We start from the raw sequence: 19,576 nt of genomic DNA on the forward strand, positions 1-19,576 counted from the left end.
AATGATCCAATCTTCAGTGGTTTGTATATACACGAAACGCTAATTACTGGATATTGATAAGCTTGTCTAGCGCCGATAAGAGAGATGTGGGGAATGTATAATATTTTCTGGTATTTTATGCAGATTTTGAAAAGTGCCAACTTTATGCTGCAAGTTTGCCGGAATTAATTGATGTGCGCCACTGCCTTGGTTTATCTCGGTCCATTCTGGCGTAACATAATCGAATTAAATAAGGAGATTGATCGGTTGAATTTTTTCGGTCGCCTTTTCAATCTTTTCGTAATTTGGGTGTAAATGGCATTATCTAATCCCAGTTTTTCTTTTTCAGAGATCGTTTACGCTCATCCTGCAGGCTTTGGATCACAACAATTTTTCTATACCTGGTAAGGAAATTGCGATTAGTTATTTAAATAACGCATTTTAGCCGTAGGCTGCAATAGAAATAAGTGAGGGAAACTGATCATCTGCTTCCATTCTTTTCTTTAGAAGGTTTAGTGAAGTTTGAATACGATTGAATAAAAATAGGATTTTTAATTAATTAATCAAACAACTATTGATTGCTGGACAACTGAAGCTCGATAAAAAAAACGTTTGCATCAACGTCCATCGCATGTATGTTTGATTTATCACTTAAAGAAGGAACAAAACCAGCGTTAATTGCTAAAATTAATACTCTAATATCAATGTAATAGAAAAAAATCAATCACTTTTGTTACAGGAAAAAACTTGGGGGGAGTATCACACCATTCTCAAGTCCAACACTCCAGACTTGTAGTTGCAAAAAAATCAAGTGCATTTAAATGAATAAATAGACATTAGAATGTATGCAAACAAGCATTAATAGAATGAATTGTCAGGGCTGCTAAAAGTCATTAATCATTCCCTCTCGTTGAATTCGTAATGATTACAGGTAATTTGACACCGAAGAAACCATAATTCACACGCGTCGATAAAAAGGCGAATAATTATTCAAACACAAGCAAACAAATTGTTTAAATAAAAACAAAACTACTGTATTTACCACTTGAATAGGTTAATAGGATGCATCATGAAAGTGTTCAAGCAGCACTTAAATTATGCTTAAGAAAGTGCAAGGTGTGTAGGTTGAATCGCCTCCGGGCTATTGAGTCAATATAAGCACTCTTGTAAACGATTTTAAAATGGGATAAAATACTCTTCGAGTACTTATTAATGAATGTACAGACGCCCACGATTCGTGATTTGCAAATCTAACACAAAAGCCGCTCTGTGTACACACTGCAAAACCGTTTAGTACGACGTACGAGGATAATTTTATTTAAATTCACTACACATTTTGCGAATTCCGTTTGTTTGTTGGATTTTATTTGCAGTTTCTATTGTTGTGCTAAATGGGGTATTTACGTGGAATTCCAACACTCTATATGCATCTTCAATCTTAACATCATTAACCATAATCAAGCAAGAGATCAGTTTCCAGTTTAATTACGGCTTTGCTTTGATGAATGATTGTCTGTATGAATATGCGTTTGAATGATATTTAATAAAGTTTATCTTTATTAATTTTTTTTAAATGTTTATTGTTAATTTTTGTTTTAATTCTTTCAGCAAGTAATGATATAATTGAAGAAGCAACCTACTCAGGGATAATTGACCCCAGTCCCGAATGGCACACATTGAACCATCGGGGTCCCCGTGCTCACCTTACATACAGGGTGCGCGTCAAATGTGATACTCATTACTACAATTCTACTTGTACAAAATTCTGTAGGCCGCGAGACGATAAGTTCGGCCATTTTATCTGTGATGCTAATGGTGATAAGGAGTGTATAGAGGGATGGAGGGGAAATATTTGTGATATAGGTAAGTTGAAAAGTCGCTAGTTTATGGCGTATATTGTATAATTGTATTAAATATTCCCAGTCTCCTGATTTAATTGATTTGCAAATGTTGTATCTGAAGCATTTGAGGAGGTTTGAAAAAGGCGTAATCGCGCAATTTTAACTGGTTGTTGGCAAAGTTTTGAACTTTTTATACTTGCACATTTTTGCATCTTTGAACAAAGTTAAGTTAGATTCTCATTGAAAGCTGTTAGTTTAGAAAGGTTTAGCTTGGTTCTAAATTTGCGACTAATTTCATCCGTGCGACGTTTTTGGGCATTTTTCGGACATTTTTCAAAAAAAATAGTTCCGAATTTGTTCAAGATGTACCGACTTTTAAACAGAAAAACATATTATTCAAAAGCCGAAGCAGTTGCAAAATTGTCACATGCGCGCTTTAGCTAGACGCAAACTATATTCAATAACTTAACATATCAATTTAAGAATTTTGTGCATCAGTGGTTGCACCTTAAATGCTTTTACTATTTCCAATCTCTATTTTTTCTCTCAATAAGATTCTTCAGTCATTTTCGACAACATTTTCATATGACCCCACTTTAACATTGATTATGGACAAGACACTTAAAAAGAAGCTGTTTTTTCACTCTGTTCGATGCACACAGCTTCACTCTAAATTGCATATTTGGGCTAAATTGTTTTAAGATCTGTCGGTCTGTGAAGAAAAATCAGTTAGCCATACACCGTTAGATAGAGTAAAATGCATTCTATATCTGCGGTAAGTTTCATCATGGTGCTATTTTCGGTTCACTTTTAGGGCATTTTTTCAATTAGCAAACTTTAACATTCCCAATCCGCAGGTCTTTGAAATCAGCGGGTCTGTAAACAAAGTTGAGTTACTTCAAAACTTTCGCGATTAGAATGACACCCGTTAGATTGTTAAATAGACCAGACCTCGCTCTAATAGTAGTACAGATTTCATTCGAGTGGCATTATTGTGCGAATTTTGGCAATTTTTTAATAATTGAGAATCAGAAAAAAATCACTTACTTAAACACCTTTAAAGTTAGACGACTACCTCATACACGGTTAGTAAGAATAAATTGCATTATATATCTACTCTACGTTTCATGTCGGCGGTATTTTTTGGTGATTTGTAGCTAATTTTCTTGCTGCTCTGCAGGTACTTAAAATCAGCACGTCTCTGAACAAGATCGATTTACTATGAAGTTTTTAAGTTTTTAAAGTTTTTTGATTTAAAAGTCGCCTAGAAGATTGTCAGATAGTCCAAACGTCGCTCTAATGTTAACGCAAATTGCATGCCAGTAACATTATTGTACTCCTTTTGATAATTTTTGTAAAGTTCTAACTTAAAAATGTCTTTCAATTTGCAAGCTTAAAAAATCAATTACTCGAACACCATTACGAAGACGAGTTTCAAAACTTCCTCCTACACAGTTAGAGCAAAACACATTCTATATTTACTGTACGTTTGATCTCTGCGGAATTTTGGATTGATTTTTGGAAAATTTTCGAAATGAGCACAGATTAGCAGCTACTTAAAATCCGCGGGTCTCTAAACGAAGTTGAGTTGCTACAAAACTTTTGTGATTGGAAAATCACGCGTTAGATTGTTTAGAAGACCAAACCTCGCTCTAATATTGAAGCAATCTTACATTATTGTAAAATATTTGCCAATTTTTTATAATGTTAAGTTCAGACCTTCAAACTTTTAAAATTTGCAAGCCAATGAATGAAAAATGAAATGAATCAATCAATCAATGAAAAAAATTAAAAAAATCACTGAAATATCTTTAAAGCTAGTAAACAGCCTTATAAATTATTTAAAAAGGGCAAGCTACATTCTACATCTGCTGCAAACTGCATCCTAATAACATTTTTGAGTGATTTTTTGGCAAATTTCTGAAATTAGTGCATTGTAACATTACTCAAGCAAAGCTAGTCTACCTTTTTACGTTGACTTGGAACTGAAAAATGGACTCAGCTGTATAAATTAAAATTTGAGATGTGCAGACTTAAAATGCCTGAATGAATAAAAATAATTTTAAAGCAGTAGTTACGCAACACGCGCTTAGCGCTTAATGGGACAGCCTTTAAGTAATTAGATAATTATTTGCATTTTACATTTAACTGTGACACTTGAGAATGAAACATTTGCTTAATTATCTTGCGGCATAATGTAGGAGAAACTGTAATAAATTATTGAGCTAAGATGGCTTTTTATAAAAGAATACACCTAAACACTGTTACACTCTTTTAATATACAATTTGCGTTAGTTTGATGAAGAACGACTACACTGCTCAAATTCAAAAGCACAATTGAATCGTATCTGATCGGTTTAACTTTCGCAGAAATAGAAATATCTTCAATTAAATCTTCAATCAAAATCAAATTTTAGCCTACACGCTCAGTTACTAGTATCAGAGACAAATTTGTATCAATTAATGCTGATAATAGTCTGATTAAAATATTGCAAGAATAAAAAAAATTGGACCTAAATGAAAAGTAATTGATGTTTTTATTTTTCAGCTGTATGTAAGGCCGGATGTCATCCACTGCATGGAAAATGTGATTATCCCGGCGAATGCAAGTAAGTATCGCAAAACAAAGTAACTAATAAAATAATCTTTCGTCCCAATTAATCGTATTTTCACGTTTCTTCCACTAACCGACCATTACGGAAACATCCTCGCATATCTAAACTAGATCAGACACCAACTGGTTATCTAAACGACCACTTGTTATCTAAACTTCATCTCTTAGCGATATGTCTTTGAAACATTACAAAACGGCTCAACTTAGACTCTTATTAGACATGCATATGTATTTCATACGTGAGCTTTCTTTGCCCAAACCAGACGGCTTCCTATATTCGTATGTTAATCAATTACCCTTTTTAACAATATCAGGCTCCGTAATTGCCTAATTTGCTTATCCTTTATCACATCAGGAGTTTGGCATATTTTTCGATCTGAACATAATGAGGAGTCGTTTCGAGCCCCGAGGTTTTAATGAAGTTATTTTCTCGCATTTGGATAATTATTAAAATTCGTTAGGGTTATTGCTTCCAGTTTATGGTAGGAGGAAGTGCTTATGGTGTGGTTTTAGAGGGGTTTTAAGCATAAGGCAATCTTAATTGTGTGAGTGAGCTTTTAAGGGCATTAGACACGTGATGGCGTTTCCTCATGCAATGTGATACATCGCATCCGTTAAGTATTTAATAATGAAATAAGTTTGAATTGGAAAAATCCTGCTCCTTTGAAAATTAGCTTGTTGCATTCAAAGCTTCCACTCAAATTAGATAAGTTGCCAGATAATTTAACCGCGAACAACAGCTATATGTTGACCGCAATCTCATCACTAGAAGCCAAGTGCTTCTTCTGCAGCATTATCCAAGAGCTAAACGGTATTCCGCAACTTACAAGATTAAATTATATCAATTGTCAGATAAATTGTATCCAACATAAAGAAGACACGTCAATTATTGAAGAGCTAAATCAGATTTAGATTAGGCGTTTACCTTTGCCGGACTACGTGAGATACTGCCTTTAATCTTTGGCGGAAATGTTTTCTTGTATCCTTTTTAAAATCGATTTATTGAATCTAGGCTCATATATCGATGGCACAAAAAGTAAATTACCATTTTCAAGTCATAGGGCTTTGACCATTAATGCTAATGAGGATTTTCATTTCCTTTGCTTTAGTTTTATGTTACTTTATCCCCAATTAATTTTACTGATGTTGAAAATTTGATAATTATTGTGCGAATAAGCAGATTTTAACATTTATATCTTAAAGTATACTTAAAGTCTGTAAGAAGAAAGATAAATTAAAATTCAAGTAGCAGGTAAATCTTGACGTTAAATAAATTGTGAAAGTTGTGCCTGTTTTTGTGCTTGAAACACGCCTTGACATTAACAAATTTGCACCTATTCTCAACAGATAACTTAAGCTTGATATCTGAATTACCCGTAAAACAAAATAAGGCCATAAAATCCGTCTGTTCCGTAATTGCAGTCATTACACTATAATTGCATCAATTTTATTTAAATTCGCTGATCGTAAATATTCAAATGGGCCATAAACCATGACTAATTCAACGATTCTTTCGGTGTATTTTTTTTTCGCTTTTTTGCTACTTCTCGTCGCCTGGAGTTTAATGAAATATCTCGGGTAGCTAACAATATAGTTAATTAATTAACATATTATAGAAGTTACGCGTTTATGCCCTGCTAGGATAATAAAAGTGTTTAATGGTTCTCGCTTAATTTATTCGTGCTCGTAAAGTTGAAATTCAGGTGCGAACATTGGTTGAACGTTCAAATTTAATCTCATTTCTTGCGTATCAATGACTCGTTTTGTAACCGGGAGCAATAAAGGTAAACACATTTTCACATGCCTGATGGTCAATGCCGTAGAACTATACAGTAAAGACTATCTGATGAACCAAAATGTTTAATTAAAATGTGTACTTGTATGAAAAAGTGTCGACGACAAAAATGGAGCGACAACTACTTACTCATCTTTATCGCTAAAATAAACGAAACAGTTTCAATCGGCTCTTACACCGATCATTCTTCAAAGGCAAGGCTAATTAAACGACTGTTAAGTATGCAGAGATTTCTGCATGTGATTGTTTTACCATAAACAGCCTCGTTAACTCAACAACTGGGACTTTTTCATTTACGTATAAAAGATGTAATCTCGTTAGATCGTTATCGAATGTTTTATTCAAGCATGTGTGCAAATTGAGTTTTACATATTAATTGACTTCGGTGCTAAGTACATATTCTTCGTTTTTTCATATTTAAAGAGCCACTGTTCAATAAACGAAAGCAACGGAARKTTYAGTGAATTTATATGCATTTTAACTGTTTTAAAGAAAATTACTAATTCAATGGTGGGAATACCCCTTTAAGATTGTTCAGGTGACTTTTCTTTGACKGTTMAAATTTTTTTTAAGCAGTAAAAAACTAAATTAAAATTATTTTCATAAAGGTCTAAAGAGGATGAAGAGAATTATCCATACATCAAATGTAATAAACGCCGATGAAATCGTGCTATTACGTATAAATGATTGAAAGTTTAATTTTCCAAATATTTCGTGATCGATCAAGTCGAATCAATTAACAAATGACTTCTCGATTTATTTTCTCAGCGATTCCGTTTGTCCATGGAAATTGGCTAGGCACATCGCTCACCATCTATATGGTTGCGAGTAACGGGCAAGTGTCTTCTGCACGATTTGCGGCACTAATTGCGTTTGATTGATTATTTTTTCAATTAAGATGAAAGTCAGAAAGCTAGACATGGCCTAATATGGCGGCTCTAATTAATTAGGCTGTGATTTTTCGAACAGAAGTTTGCCTGACCGCTGGTTCAACATTTTTTACATGTGTTTTCGGTGTATTTTCTAATGTTCTACTCGTTTCGGTCGGGCTTTGATATTGTTCGAAAACGGGGTTTTCGTGTTTGGTGTCACTTTTTTCTATGTCTTTAGTGTCTATTTGTGAATACAGCTATCAGATTTTGCGTAAACTTATCGGCTGAATTCCGTATAATTTTCTTTTGAATATTTGACAGTTCTTAAAAATTCAAAGTCTTCAAACAGCGAAGCAATGATTGAATGTATCAATAAACAACGCAATTTGGACGTCATTCTGTTTTGAAAATTCGGCTACTTTCATAGGTATTTTTCAGCAAAATGACTCCGAAATCATCAATTTAATTCAGATGAAATGCGTTAATTTAATACCGACTTGTTTCGCTTACTTTTACGTCTTAAGAGCCAATTATTTGAAAGCGACCGAATTATATTTGGAAGCTTAAAACAGTCTTTAGCATACCTTTTAGAGAAAAGACTCTGGACTGTCTGTCTGGAACAACTTTTCCATTCTTTTCATTTGTTCATTTTATTCTAATTATCTTATCCTATCTCTCAATTAGAAAGAGTCAATTAGAGGGAAAATTCCGAAAACTAGGCGTTATTATATGAGAGATAACACAATAAATACCATTCTATTCACCGTCCGTTTAGCCAATTTTACTGTTGTATGGCAAGAAGACAGTCCGATTGATATACGGGCTCAAAAGCACAAAAGTCAGTAATTGCACGTTCCATTTCATACAAGAATCCGAACATTTCGAAAAAACTCTAGATGCAGACAAGTTTTGTAAACGGCAATATATATCGCATATCTTACGTGCATGATACGAAACAAAAACATCACAGCGATGAGACCACCCGATAGGACAAGCGCTTGTGGCATCATTCGCCTTAGCTAAGCTAATCAAAACTAGCAATAGTCTTTTATGCGAAACCATCAAACTGATCTCGAAACATGTTCGAACCGTGATTCAAATCGCGATACGGATGACTTGCCGATTCTTCGAACTTAACCAATAGAACCTAATAAGAAGTCAGTTGAAGTCCAAATAGAAATGCGTATTTTTAGTGGTGTGGGAAACATTCAGGATTTTCCAAATCTTTAAGTAATTTGGAAACATTATCAACCTTCTGCTTTAGAGGTACATATTTTACGAAGTCTCTACCTGAACTTCCACCAGAACGCGTTTTTAACAGACACATAGGATTATACTAAAAGCAACGAAATGTGGATGAAAAATGTCACTTAATAAGAAAGGCAATCGTCAGTACGGTGAGTTTTTTGCGCTTTTAGATAGACATGAAAACTTTGCTGGCTTGCATCTTCAGATGTGTTTCACTCGAAAGCTTACCCTGGACCCCTCACTACCTCCAGGGTAAGCTGGACTTATATTTGTTCTTCTTCGTGTTAAACGATAAACAACAAGTTTAATCAGATAAAGTTTCTGAGTTGGCCAATTAATTAACGGTAGTATTCTGAACCTTTATGCATATATCATGTCTCTGATTTCTTCATTTTCATTTCTTTCTCTCATTTCTTGTTCGTTGAATCCATTTTTTTCGAAAACGGACCGAAATATCGGTATAAAATTAGGATATTAAATGTGTGTAGAAATTTTGAGCTAAATTTTTGAATGTGCGCCATATTGGTCACTGGTAGCGTCCTTTATGAGCAAAGCGGAAATTGCGACACGCACCTTATTCGCCTCAAAATTTCAAATTTCGAATCCACACATATTCATAATAATGGCAAAAACCTCCAGTTTACGGATTTCCTATTCTTAATGAATCACAAAATGGGTGAACTCAGTTATAGTTTATAGTGTTCGAGGTCAGAATTTACCTTCAAAAGTCGTTTAGTTGATTTAGTATATTTTTTAATATTATTTTAGTTGATCTCTAACATGTAATATTTTGTTTCAGTTGCCGACCTGGATGGCGAGGAGACTTTTGCGATCAATGCGAACCATATCCGGGGTGTAAACACGGCTACTGCAACGGATCATCGTGGCAGTGTATTTGCGACACTAACTGGGGCGGAATTCTTTGCGATCAAGGTGAGTTTAGTAGAAACTGTGAAAAGACGAAAAACAAGCAGCTAACTTGACGAAACGAAATTAATTTAGAAGTTCTACCAGAAAGAAGGCACCTGTGCCTTTATCCCACGGTGTTTTAATCCCCTTCAACATCGCCGTTCTGTTTTCTCTCTTTCTGCTTTAAGCCATTTTCAGTGCTTCCTCGTTCAAGAGGGTTCGTTTTTTTTTATTCGCCTCTCGAACTGCTTCGAACGAGTCTGTTTAAATTGGTCTAAGGTTCTTTCATGAGCGATACACATGAATATGCATCTCCATAGGTGCACGGTAAAGCCAGTGTCACTCACTCCATTCGGCCAGGGTTTTTCATTATTTTTTAGTTTTTATTTCATGTTCCTTATCCAACTGCAGCATTCATTATGGGTTTAAATGTCTGATTGTCTTTTGAACAGTTCTAAATCAGTGGCAAAGTGAATCTATTCTATGCTATCGATTTTTCGAGACTGAGTTGGAAATGTTTTTTTTGAGTGCATATTGGCTCTTAACAGAACATACAATTGAGCGAGTTGTTGTTTAAAAACTAGATATTTTATATCATATATCGGTACCTGCGCCACTGTTTTCACCTGCTGTTCTGCCTGTTTCAGAAGCAAATATAGAGCGGAAACCGATAAATAGAGAGCTGTAGATTAAAGCCAACTTAAATATCAGTGCAAGGCAATAAGTCGTTTCCAGGTGTTTGGGTGCATTCTTGACTTTTCCGTTGATTTCAAATAACACAAGCGGCCATGGGAAATCTTAATAATATGCACAGACTTTGGCTTTTCCGCTGCGAGATTTCATGGAATGTTCACTGATATTTATGTAAGGCGAGAGCGTGATGCGAATAATGGAAAATCCGGAAAAGGAAATGGCATATGGATGTTAAATGCTTGATCTTTGTGGTAATTAGCTCCTGCGTGCAGTTTCTTTTGAAATTATTTAAATATGAACCCGTTATGYTATGAATTGTTTTAAAAGTCTTCGTAAAAACGCGTATCCAGAAAATAAAAGTACGAATGTTGTAACACTCATTSAGAAGTATATTTTAAGCAGTTCTYATCAATCTTTATCCTTTAACGCCTTTCTTAGTWTTGAATAATTTGCGCTATTGCCAAATCTTCTTTACGTTATTGAGCTTTATCAAAGACAACAATTKCTCTCTTTCGGGATTATAGTCAGTTCAAAAAAMCRYATTTTYAATCATYAGATTTGTATAAAATGGTAAATCCGTTCTTATTAAACCTACATCTTCGGTAAAACGTCAACGAAAAGAGATTCTTAAGGCTGTTGATACACTTCTTCTGATTCATTTCGTCAAAGTGTGCACTTTTTGAAACGTTTGTGGTCGATTTCTTTTTCAAGCCATAACATGTATTTGCCTTTAGTGGTCATCTTTGCGTCGTTCATCGTCAAATTAAAATAATCACCTGATTCAAACTATAACGAACCCCTATACAGAGTTGACACAATAAAAACGCCCTTATAATTTATTTGAAGACACATGTTTGAGTACACGACCAAAAAAACGGCGTTAAAGGGTTAGTTAATCACTCTAATATGGAGCGTATCAGTGCTGTATCATAAATATCTAAGGCATTTTCTCTTTTGTATGTTTAATATAAGGGGATATCAGTCACATGATCAAGTGTGGTATTGTTGGAAATCACTTCGCGTGGCACGCGTATCTACATGTGTTATCCATGCCCTTAAAAATGGGGTGTCATTTTCAGGCCTACTATCGCAACTATTTTGAGGTGGAGATAATGTACTTTGGAAAATTGAATTTTTACTTAATAATATTGTTCGTTTGCAACGATTTTGTTTATTTTCTACATAAGTTTGCACGTTAGACGCTGCTTAATATTGAACTTGATTAGTGTTAATAATTTATATTTATCCTTTGATTATAATCAAAAGATCATCAGTTTCTTATTTTGTTTTTAATGAAATTTCAGCGTTCTCTTACCCAAAATAGACATTTTTGAAGTTGAACAGCAAAACTGAATATCAGTCTATGAACAAGAAATATGAGAATTTCTGAAAATTATGCAAACTTTTGTTTTATTAGTTGAAAAATCAAGGACTTTAAGTCGATTTAAAAGTATCAAAATATTCAGTTTTCGTCTTTCAAGAACCTATTCGTAAAGTATCATTTTCACAGCTATAGAATGGCGAAAGTATGTACACATTTAAATGTTTAAGCAAACCCAGTGGCTTAATTTCTCACAAAAACAAGAGCACGTTTCCGGCCTGCATATGTTATAGGCCCAACCGCAAAGTTCCCATAAAAACTGGCCGCATTTACCCTTGTGGCTTACTCCACTTTTTTGCCATTAATTTGATGAATGGCTTAGGGTCTCTATCGAAACCCCAAAGGTATTTTTTATATTTTTTTAGCCAGTTGCCCAAGTGGGGTCCTCGACACAGCAAGTGTAAGCTGAATGAGTGCATCTGTTGCTAATACACTATTTTCAGTTTAAGCTCCTTTTGTCTGGATAATAAAGACGTTATTTACGGTAAATAAATTTCGTTTGTGTCTGTTTTTTTTCATACTGACTGAAATGAATTAATTATCGATTATATGGAGAAGGAAGTCCGAGGCGTTTGATGTATAATGTTATGTTCAAATATGAATGACTTAATAACGAAGTTTCAAGGAGAAACATTTAAAGTATCTTTGGGAAAGGGTTCGTTTTTTATTCAGGTAAACTTTTAGACGAGACGAAAGCGACGATTTAAAAGTATATTTTTTCGATATACACACAGTTTATTAATTTGAAGCACTGGCTTCAGTTCAATTTACTTCGCCGTCTTCTGAACGCATCAGATTTCAACTTCTTTCAATGGCTTATCTAATCGATCAGTGCCGCAGTACTTTTACTCTGATAAATATAAAGCATCAAGTATTCGTGTTTTTATGGCTCAATAAAATCCAGTCATTTTCACACCAATTTCATCTTTAGGTTTTTGTATGTTGTGCGGGCTGCATGGTTAAGGCCGAAACGGGTGACCACCAACCTAATTTAACAACTAATTTAATGCTTATTCTTGTTTCGAATATATAATATATAGATCGTGACCAGGCATATTCGCGTAAAACGGGGTGCATTCTGAGCGGGCACCTGAAATTTTGTTAATTCATTCAATTCAATTTTGTATAAAATTCAAAAGGTTTAAGACTTGACCACCTTGTCGTGAGTGGAACCCTAAACTGGTCATTTTTAGTACTAAGAAATGCTAAAATGCAGACAATAGTAATTTAAATGTACATATTTAACAATACTCCTGGTATATTAAATAAACGATTATAGTCACAATTATGATGTATGTACCAAATGCAAGGAAAACGTGAGGAGGCAGTACGGAAAAGCCAACCATTTGTTGAAAAGCAAATTAGTTAATTTGGGAAAATGTTGAAGAAGATTTAAGGCAACTTGACAGTAATTTATTCTTCATATTTTCTTCTGATCCAAAACAATGTCGAAAATGTTTTTCATTTTATCATTCAATTATTTAAATCGAAATGAAATTGGCCTGTAAAATAAGGCCGATAAATTTTGTAATATATTGAATTTGACATTGTTGAAATTGAAAAAATAATTTTCCTAATCTCGGCATTTTATATAGTCAGTGAAAACTACATTCTTGTCCAACTAATGTGTTCTTTTGAGTCGTTGGTTTGTAATATTTACGTTCCATCCACTGTTGTGTACAAACAAAATTAACAGAGCATTCAAGAGCCCACAAGAGACCTCAACCAAACATCATAAATTTCGTAGTGAAGGGCGAATTACCAAAGTTCGTTTACCTCTAGAGAGAAAAAAACAGGTAGTTTTAAGGGCAACTCTCGATGATTTATCGAAATGTTTTAAAGGGAAAGTCATGCTTGCTAATTGAGACGATTAAGTTGGTGGGCACGGTGTCAAAAGCGGGGGTATTATTATAATTATTTTCGTTGTGTGAAGAAGTCAAATCCCCTTATTTGCGCCGATTATCCCTTATTAGGTAGGAATTCGGCTCTTGATCTTTTAATTTAGATTTTGGCGCATCATAATTTTAAATTAACAAGCTTGTTTTTGTGGGACAGTCTGTTCTTCGAGGAAGTCGGGTTATTTTTTTAACCAACTGTGGGAATAGTTGATACGTTTCATTGGCTTGCACTTGGGGAATTATTTTTAAAATTTCCTTATTGTATGTCTTTTATAAACTTTTTTTTGTTTCTACTGAAATTTTACTCAACAACCAAAGTTTTAGACAGCCAAAATTTCCAAATATGGATTTTGTAAATTGATTTTGTCCCTTATTAAGTCTAGTCAAAAATACGTTGTTCAGTTCTTTTGAGTCACGATGTATCTACAAACAAAATTCCACAGGCTCGATCGATAACTTTTTTCAGTTATATTTTTAACGCATGATTGTCGGATTTATTTTCCAACTTCGTCTTTTTTCTCGACAGATTTGCATGAATTACGATCGCTCAAAGTGGACCCCGAGAGGCAATGACGCGTGAATTGGTAGCAAACGTCCTTTTACAATGGATTTATTATATTATGACGGCGCCCTTGTACTAAAAAAAATAAACTCACTGAAGTGTCAGATGGTCTTGAATAAACTAGGGTTGACACTAAGCCGATTTGTCTTCGGGGACCATTTCGTATCATCGATTTTATGTGGTCGAAAAATGGATCGTTGTTGGTTAAGCTCATTTATTTGCAGTGGTTTTCAAGTCTATTTCTTWTTGTTTTTTATTTTATTATTATATTTTGTTACTGTTTTTAGACCTGGACCATTGGGTTACTCCAAAGCTTGAAAGGAACTGATACCTTTCACCAAATTGCGATTCAGATGTCTTCAAAAGTTTGAAGAACTAAAATGGTTTTTACGGCTTGAAAGGTCGGCGTAAAGCGTCGATTCGCAGCATTTCGCCAAATGAATCCATCCAGAAATTATACACTTTACACTTACACGGAGTTAAAGGCGACCTCAATTTGAAAACAACATTTTCGCTATATAAAGTTTAATCAAGAATACACGATAACGGTTATTCGCTAGATGTTTTCGTGAAATTCGCCGCCCATTTGTGCAGTTGCAAAATAAAGTGCCCGACGATTTTTTCCCGATCCGCCCTATTGATCAGCCAACCATCTACCGGTATTCTAGCAGAGATAACATGGCCATGAACTTTAATTTTATTATTAATTGCCGTAATTATACAACAGCAATGAAAATGCATGAATTCGCTGAGAACTACAGTGTGGAGTGCTTGAGCTAGACTTTACTTTACTAGGAGTATTAAATAATAATATCGTGAATTTCTCGAAGCTTTAGACCGTCGCAGAACAAAAATTCTTGCTAGCGCAACAGCCACCCGTTTCAAGATCTGAAAACCTTTTAGCAGTTTTACGTGGTGGTTTTACAGTGATAACATTTTTCATATTGACTGATTTTCAAAATCTCGAACTCATATTGAAACGAAAACTTTATAGTCGACTTAAAACAAAAATTTAAATTAGCGAATTGGTTGAAAGTATAGTTCACTTTAATGGAAAGTCCACCAGAATTCGAGACTTTGGAGGCAGCAGAACTGCTAAATAGGCGGAAAATAGGCGAAAACTTCAAAAACTGTTTTGAGATAAGTCATATCTTTATGCCTTTGGTGTTGCAGTCCCAAAACATTTTTTTTCCACTGGTAGTATGCCAAACTTTCAGCTCAGCATGTTGATGTTGTTTTATTTTCCACCCTGTATGAAGTTTATATGGAACTGTTGCAAAAACAGAGATTGGCAGAAAAAATTGAAGGCTACATGATCTTCGCGTGTATCAGAAATATCTAGTTTTCAAGCTGGGGCAAATTTGGCTTTACAACATTTATTCTGTTGAGCAGTTTATTTGAAATGGGAAATCCATAGTATTTATAATAATTGTTCTACCATTAAAAAATCATAGTTTCTGTGCTCTATCAGAAGTAATTGAATGAAATGTATGTTGTAAGGCCGTAGTTCTCCAACATTCAAATATACAAAGTTCCGTGGATACCATACCATGGTAAGACCTAATTAATTGGCAATGCAGATATTGCAGGTATTTCAAACATTTTTTACACAATCTGCGTGAAATTCTTACGGGAAATGTTCTATTATTACATGCTTCCTTCTATGGCATTTTATATGGAGACATGGACACTCGCTGAATACAATTAGCACTAATTTGCATGATTTTTTGCCACGAATACTAGAATTATAAATGCCAAGTACGGTACGGGAAATAAGCGATAACAAAGGAACAATCAGATCATAGATCTGGAGCCTACCTATATCTCGTTATGTGTTTATTCGTTGGATGATGAAAAAATACCTTCAAATTGAAGATGCATAAGAAATCGCCCAAAATATCGTCGGCCACTTCTGACTATAACCAAGACGCTTTCATGATCATCACCGGTCATTTTGAAGCACCAACGATTTTGGTTCCTTAAACGAAGTGAACGAGAATACTATTCACATTGACTTTAAACGTTTGGTACCAGCATTTCGTATCCAAATCTACTGCTTTTTAATCATAATTATGCGCTTAGGAGTAAACTCGTTATTTTCGTTTTCAGATCTAAACTACTGTGGAACCCACGAACCCTGTCTGAACGGGGGTACGTGCGAGAACACCGCACCCGATAATTACTTGTGCACGTGCCCCGAAGGGTTTTCGGGTGCGAACTGCGAGGTGGTGGACAACCCTTGTGCACCCGCCCCCTGCCTACATGGGGGAACCTGCATGGAAACTGGTGGTTCCTTTAATTGCGACTGCACGGCTGGCTGGACGGGACCCACATGTAATGTTGGTAAGTGCTTTTTGGAATAGAAAACAGACTGCTTTAGCGAAGCGATTTGTTATTTCTTCTTTTACTCAATGCTAAAAGCGAAGTTGATAAACTCATTGCAACGAGTCAAATAATAATTTACAATTTCTTAAGTAAATTCTTTTAGAATAGGAGTGAGCTTCACATGCCTTACTTAACAGGGTGTTGATTGATAAAATCGCTATACTGCCAATGATGATTTTGATTTAGAGACAATATTTTGAGTCGAACATGAGCATTTTGTCATTGTGTTTTTTTAAATTTAATGGATCGTTTTGGGCCTAACAAACTGCTTAATATGGTAGATTCCAGGCCAGAACAGGATAGATCATGTTGGTTAAAGATTCGCACAAAATTTATAATAATTTTCGGCTATTTCTGATCAGAGAGATGAGAAGAGTATGTTTATTTCTGAGCTCGTTGAGTTCCTCACTTTCTTTCGATAGAAATGGTACACCATTTGAGGCCCTTTAAGCGATTTGAGTGGTAAGGATGTCTTTCGTCAAAAATCAACATTTCACATGATTTTAACCGAATGTATAATTTTCGATCTACGTGGTTACCTAATATTCAAATACAAGAAGGTTGTATCCAGGGTAGAGCAGGTATCGTCGCTCAAAATTGGTCATAATTTTCTGTTATTTTTTTATCAGAAAAGTTCAGCACGGCTATTTGTTTGAGCCAACTGAATGGAGTTGAAGAGACTATTGACGAAAATGCCATAATTAGGGGTGTTTTCATGGTTCTATTAATTTTTGTGGACTTCGCACACTTTTTAATTTTTACGGACTTTTAACTTTTCCACAACTCTGCTGATTTTTTCTGGACTCGGCACTTATTTTGTCTTGATACGACCGGCTGATTAATATGTACAGGGTGATTTATGAAGATTGGCAAAATCCAAGTACTGGAGATATTACACGTCAAATGGTGGCCAATGTCGCAATATAAATATAAAAATATCCGAAAGGTAATATTTTTGAAGATACAAGATTTTTTGTCGTTAATCTGAAAATTTTGCACTAGAAATTTTAAATTTTGTTAGATATCGAATATGATGCGTGTTACAATTTTCGCGCTGCTCTCAAAATCTCAAAGAGAGCAATGATTTCTACATAAATTAATAATTCTTGTTACCTGTCGATATATCGGCCCATTTCTGAAATAAATGGATTCAACGAACGCTTCGTTTTAACAACAGGCCAAACTAAAAATGTATCAGATCAGGTTCAGATGAATTATTTCGCCAGTTTAAAAATTCACGAGTAAACGTTGGCTCATCGGTAAACACATTTTTTTCTAAAAATGTACCATCGTTGGTTTGTTGTTCTCGTAGCAAATGGTAAAACGTAAACGAGCGGGAGGGTCTTGCGGCACCAAATGCACAGGAAGAAAACAAAAAAAGGAAGAAAAAAAAGAAAATTAATTTTGCATTTTTTTCAGAATTCTTTAAACTGTAAGCTGAGTTACGCCTTTTGCAGTGCCTACTTAAAAGGCGAGTACTTAGGGCTTGATGTTCAATAACTCTCAATATAACTTCCTCTTCCTGCTCAGGGAAAAATATTTTTGGGGTGCTGTTATTGGCCTACTAGTGCAAATTGATTTGGTGTCGCTTYTAATTTTCGCGAATTATAAAAACTTCGTGTTCGTTGAATCAGTGTTCCTCGAAAAAGGCCCAAAATCTTGATATGAAAGAAAAATGCCAAATTTATGAAGAAATTATTGCTGTCATAGACTTTGAGCTAAATTTGATGTTGCACCTGCAGGGTGAGAAGTTATTACTTCAAGTGTGGGCAATATTGAATTTTGGACGCAATCTCCGAAAATATCAACTGTAGAGTAAGGCATAATTGGCCCAATGGCCACCATTTGAAGGGTAAAATTTCCAGTTCCCGATTTCCCATTCTTACTGAATCACCCTGTATAATACACCTAATATTTAGTAGTTCAGTCCATTTAATAATAATTTAAATATTTTCAAAGCCGTATTCCTTACAAGATCAATCGAAAAATTCCTGATCAATCTCACATGGATTTGCAACTTTCCCAAAGGAAACTTTGCAACCATACTTGTGAGGTCTAATTTACCAATCTAGCATTTACCAGCAGCAGCATTGTGCAATCGGCAACATTTCGAATGAACCAAAATTGATTAGACTGTCGCTAAAGTAGCAAATATCAGTTAGTTTGCATTGAAATGTTTATGGTGATCTAAGAGTGGATTTTCTCAAATAGGACACCTTCGTGATTGAAATTTACACATGCGAGGTCTCACTTGATACACGGCCGTCCGCCACGATATCTCACTGAAAGGTGTAATGGATTTCAGTTCCAGATCAAAACATTTTCTTAATGTCTTCATCTGCGAATTCGAAACCGAAATCTGCATATAGGACGTGGTCGGATTTGCATACAGTTCTTCCTTGCTTGGGAATTGGATTGCGGTATGAATGCCCTCCACACCTTCCGTGTTTAAATAATTCACGAATGCAGATATCTCCTATTTGCATAAATGTTGAATCGACGACGTCGGCTACCCTATTTTCATTTCCATCATTAGTTGGCTCTTTGTTGTTAACCCAGATAGCGCCATCAGCTGGATATGGGTATATTATTCATTTCCTTCTCGTTTAAATCAAGATGTTATACTAGCCAACCCACATTGAAGTAATGTCGATTTTCCTTAATTGTTTCAGTTTTTTTTTGTTGCGCTCTTAATCTATTCCTTCATTTATCTTCCACTCAGACTCTGGAGAACCAGATTGTCTAGTAAACGTAAAAAAGGTTCTTATTTGTCCATATTCAACCTTCGTTTGATAATCTGGTTCATACATGGTTTTCATCGCTGAAGTTACTGTAACTCTATTAAACTTCGCTCAACAATGATTCATCATCTGGCTTTTAATGAATGTAATAATTTTCCTTAGTGAAACATATACCCACTTCTGTGTAGATCTACCGTTTTTTTCACGTATGTGTGTGTGTTTGTGTATACTCAATTCGTGAACTCTTCACTAGTTATTCTGATACGGTCCACGCCTTCTAACTCGAACTGGTGCGAACCGAAGACCTGTTATTTTCGAAGAACTTAAATTAATTGAGTTTTGTTAAGGCGAAACGTTTGTGCCGACTTTTATAATGAATCCACAGACGAACTTCTTCAGTAAATGGTAGTTGTCTACCGTTTTTTAAATTATTATTTATTAAATTATCTTGTTTCTGGACCCTCGCCGTAGTTGAAACGTGTAATTTTGTCGAAGCGACCAAATTTAAAAAGCGGAGCGCGAAAAATATGGCGTTCTGCGAATACAATCGGTTCGATTGGGTTCTGATGGCGGATGATTGTCTTTTCGCTTGTAATTTTCTTGCTTTTTTCGAACCCATTGAGGCCATTGATTTCGATTTCTAATCACTCATGTAATT

At 35.0% G+C, this 19,576-nt stretch overlaps 1 protein-coding gene across 2 annotated transcripts in view; it reads left to right on the forward strand.

Annotated features, from left to right (window-relative positions):
* Positions 1-328: 328 nt before the first annotated feature.
* LOC109532758 (protein jagged-1b) overlaps positions 329-19,576 on the forward strand; it is a gene marked incomplete at both ends in the record, with an annotated part of 43,319 nt that continues 24,071 nt past the window's right edge. For both annotated transcript variants that reach the window (XM_048665309.1, XM_048665310.1), the window contains 5 exon segments: positions 329-383; positions 1,588-1,842; positions 4,369-4,429; positions 9,149-9,282; positions 15,902-16,135. In XM_048665309.1, the coding sequence (XP_048521266.1) occupies positions 329-383; positions 1,588-1,842; positions 4,369-4,429; positions 9,149-9,282; positions 15,902-16,135 (739 nt within the window).

Source organism: Dendroctonus ponderosae, unplaced genomic scaffold (genome assembly GCF_020466585.1).
Source record: "Dendroctonus ponderosae isolate FM_Combo_2020 unplaced genomic scaffold, Dpon_F_20191213v2 Dpon_F_20191213_30, whole genome shotgun sequence".
Lineage (NCBI taxonomy): Eukaryota > Metazoa > Arthropoda > Insecta > Coleoptera > Curculionidae > Dendroctonus > Dendroctonus ponderosae.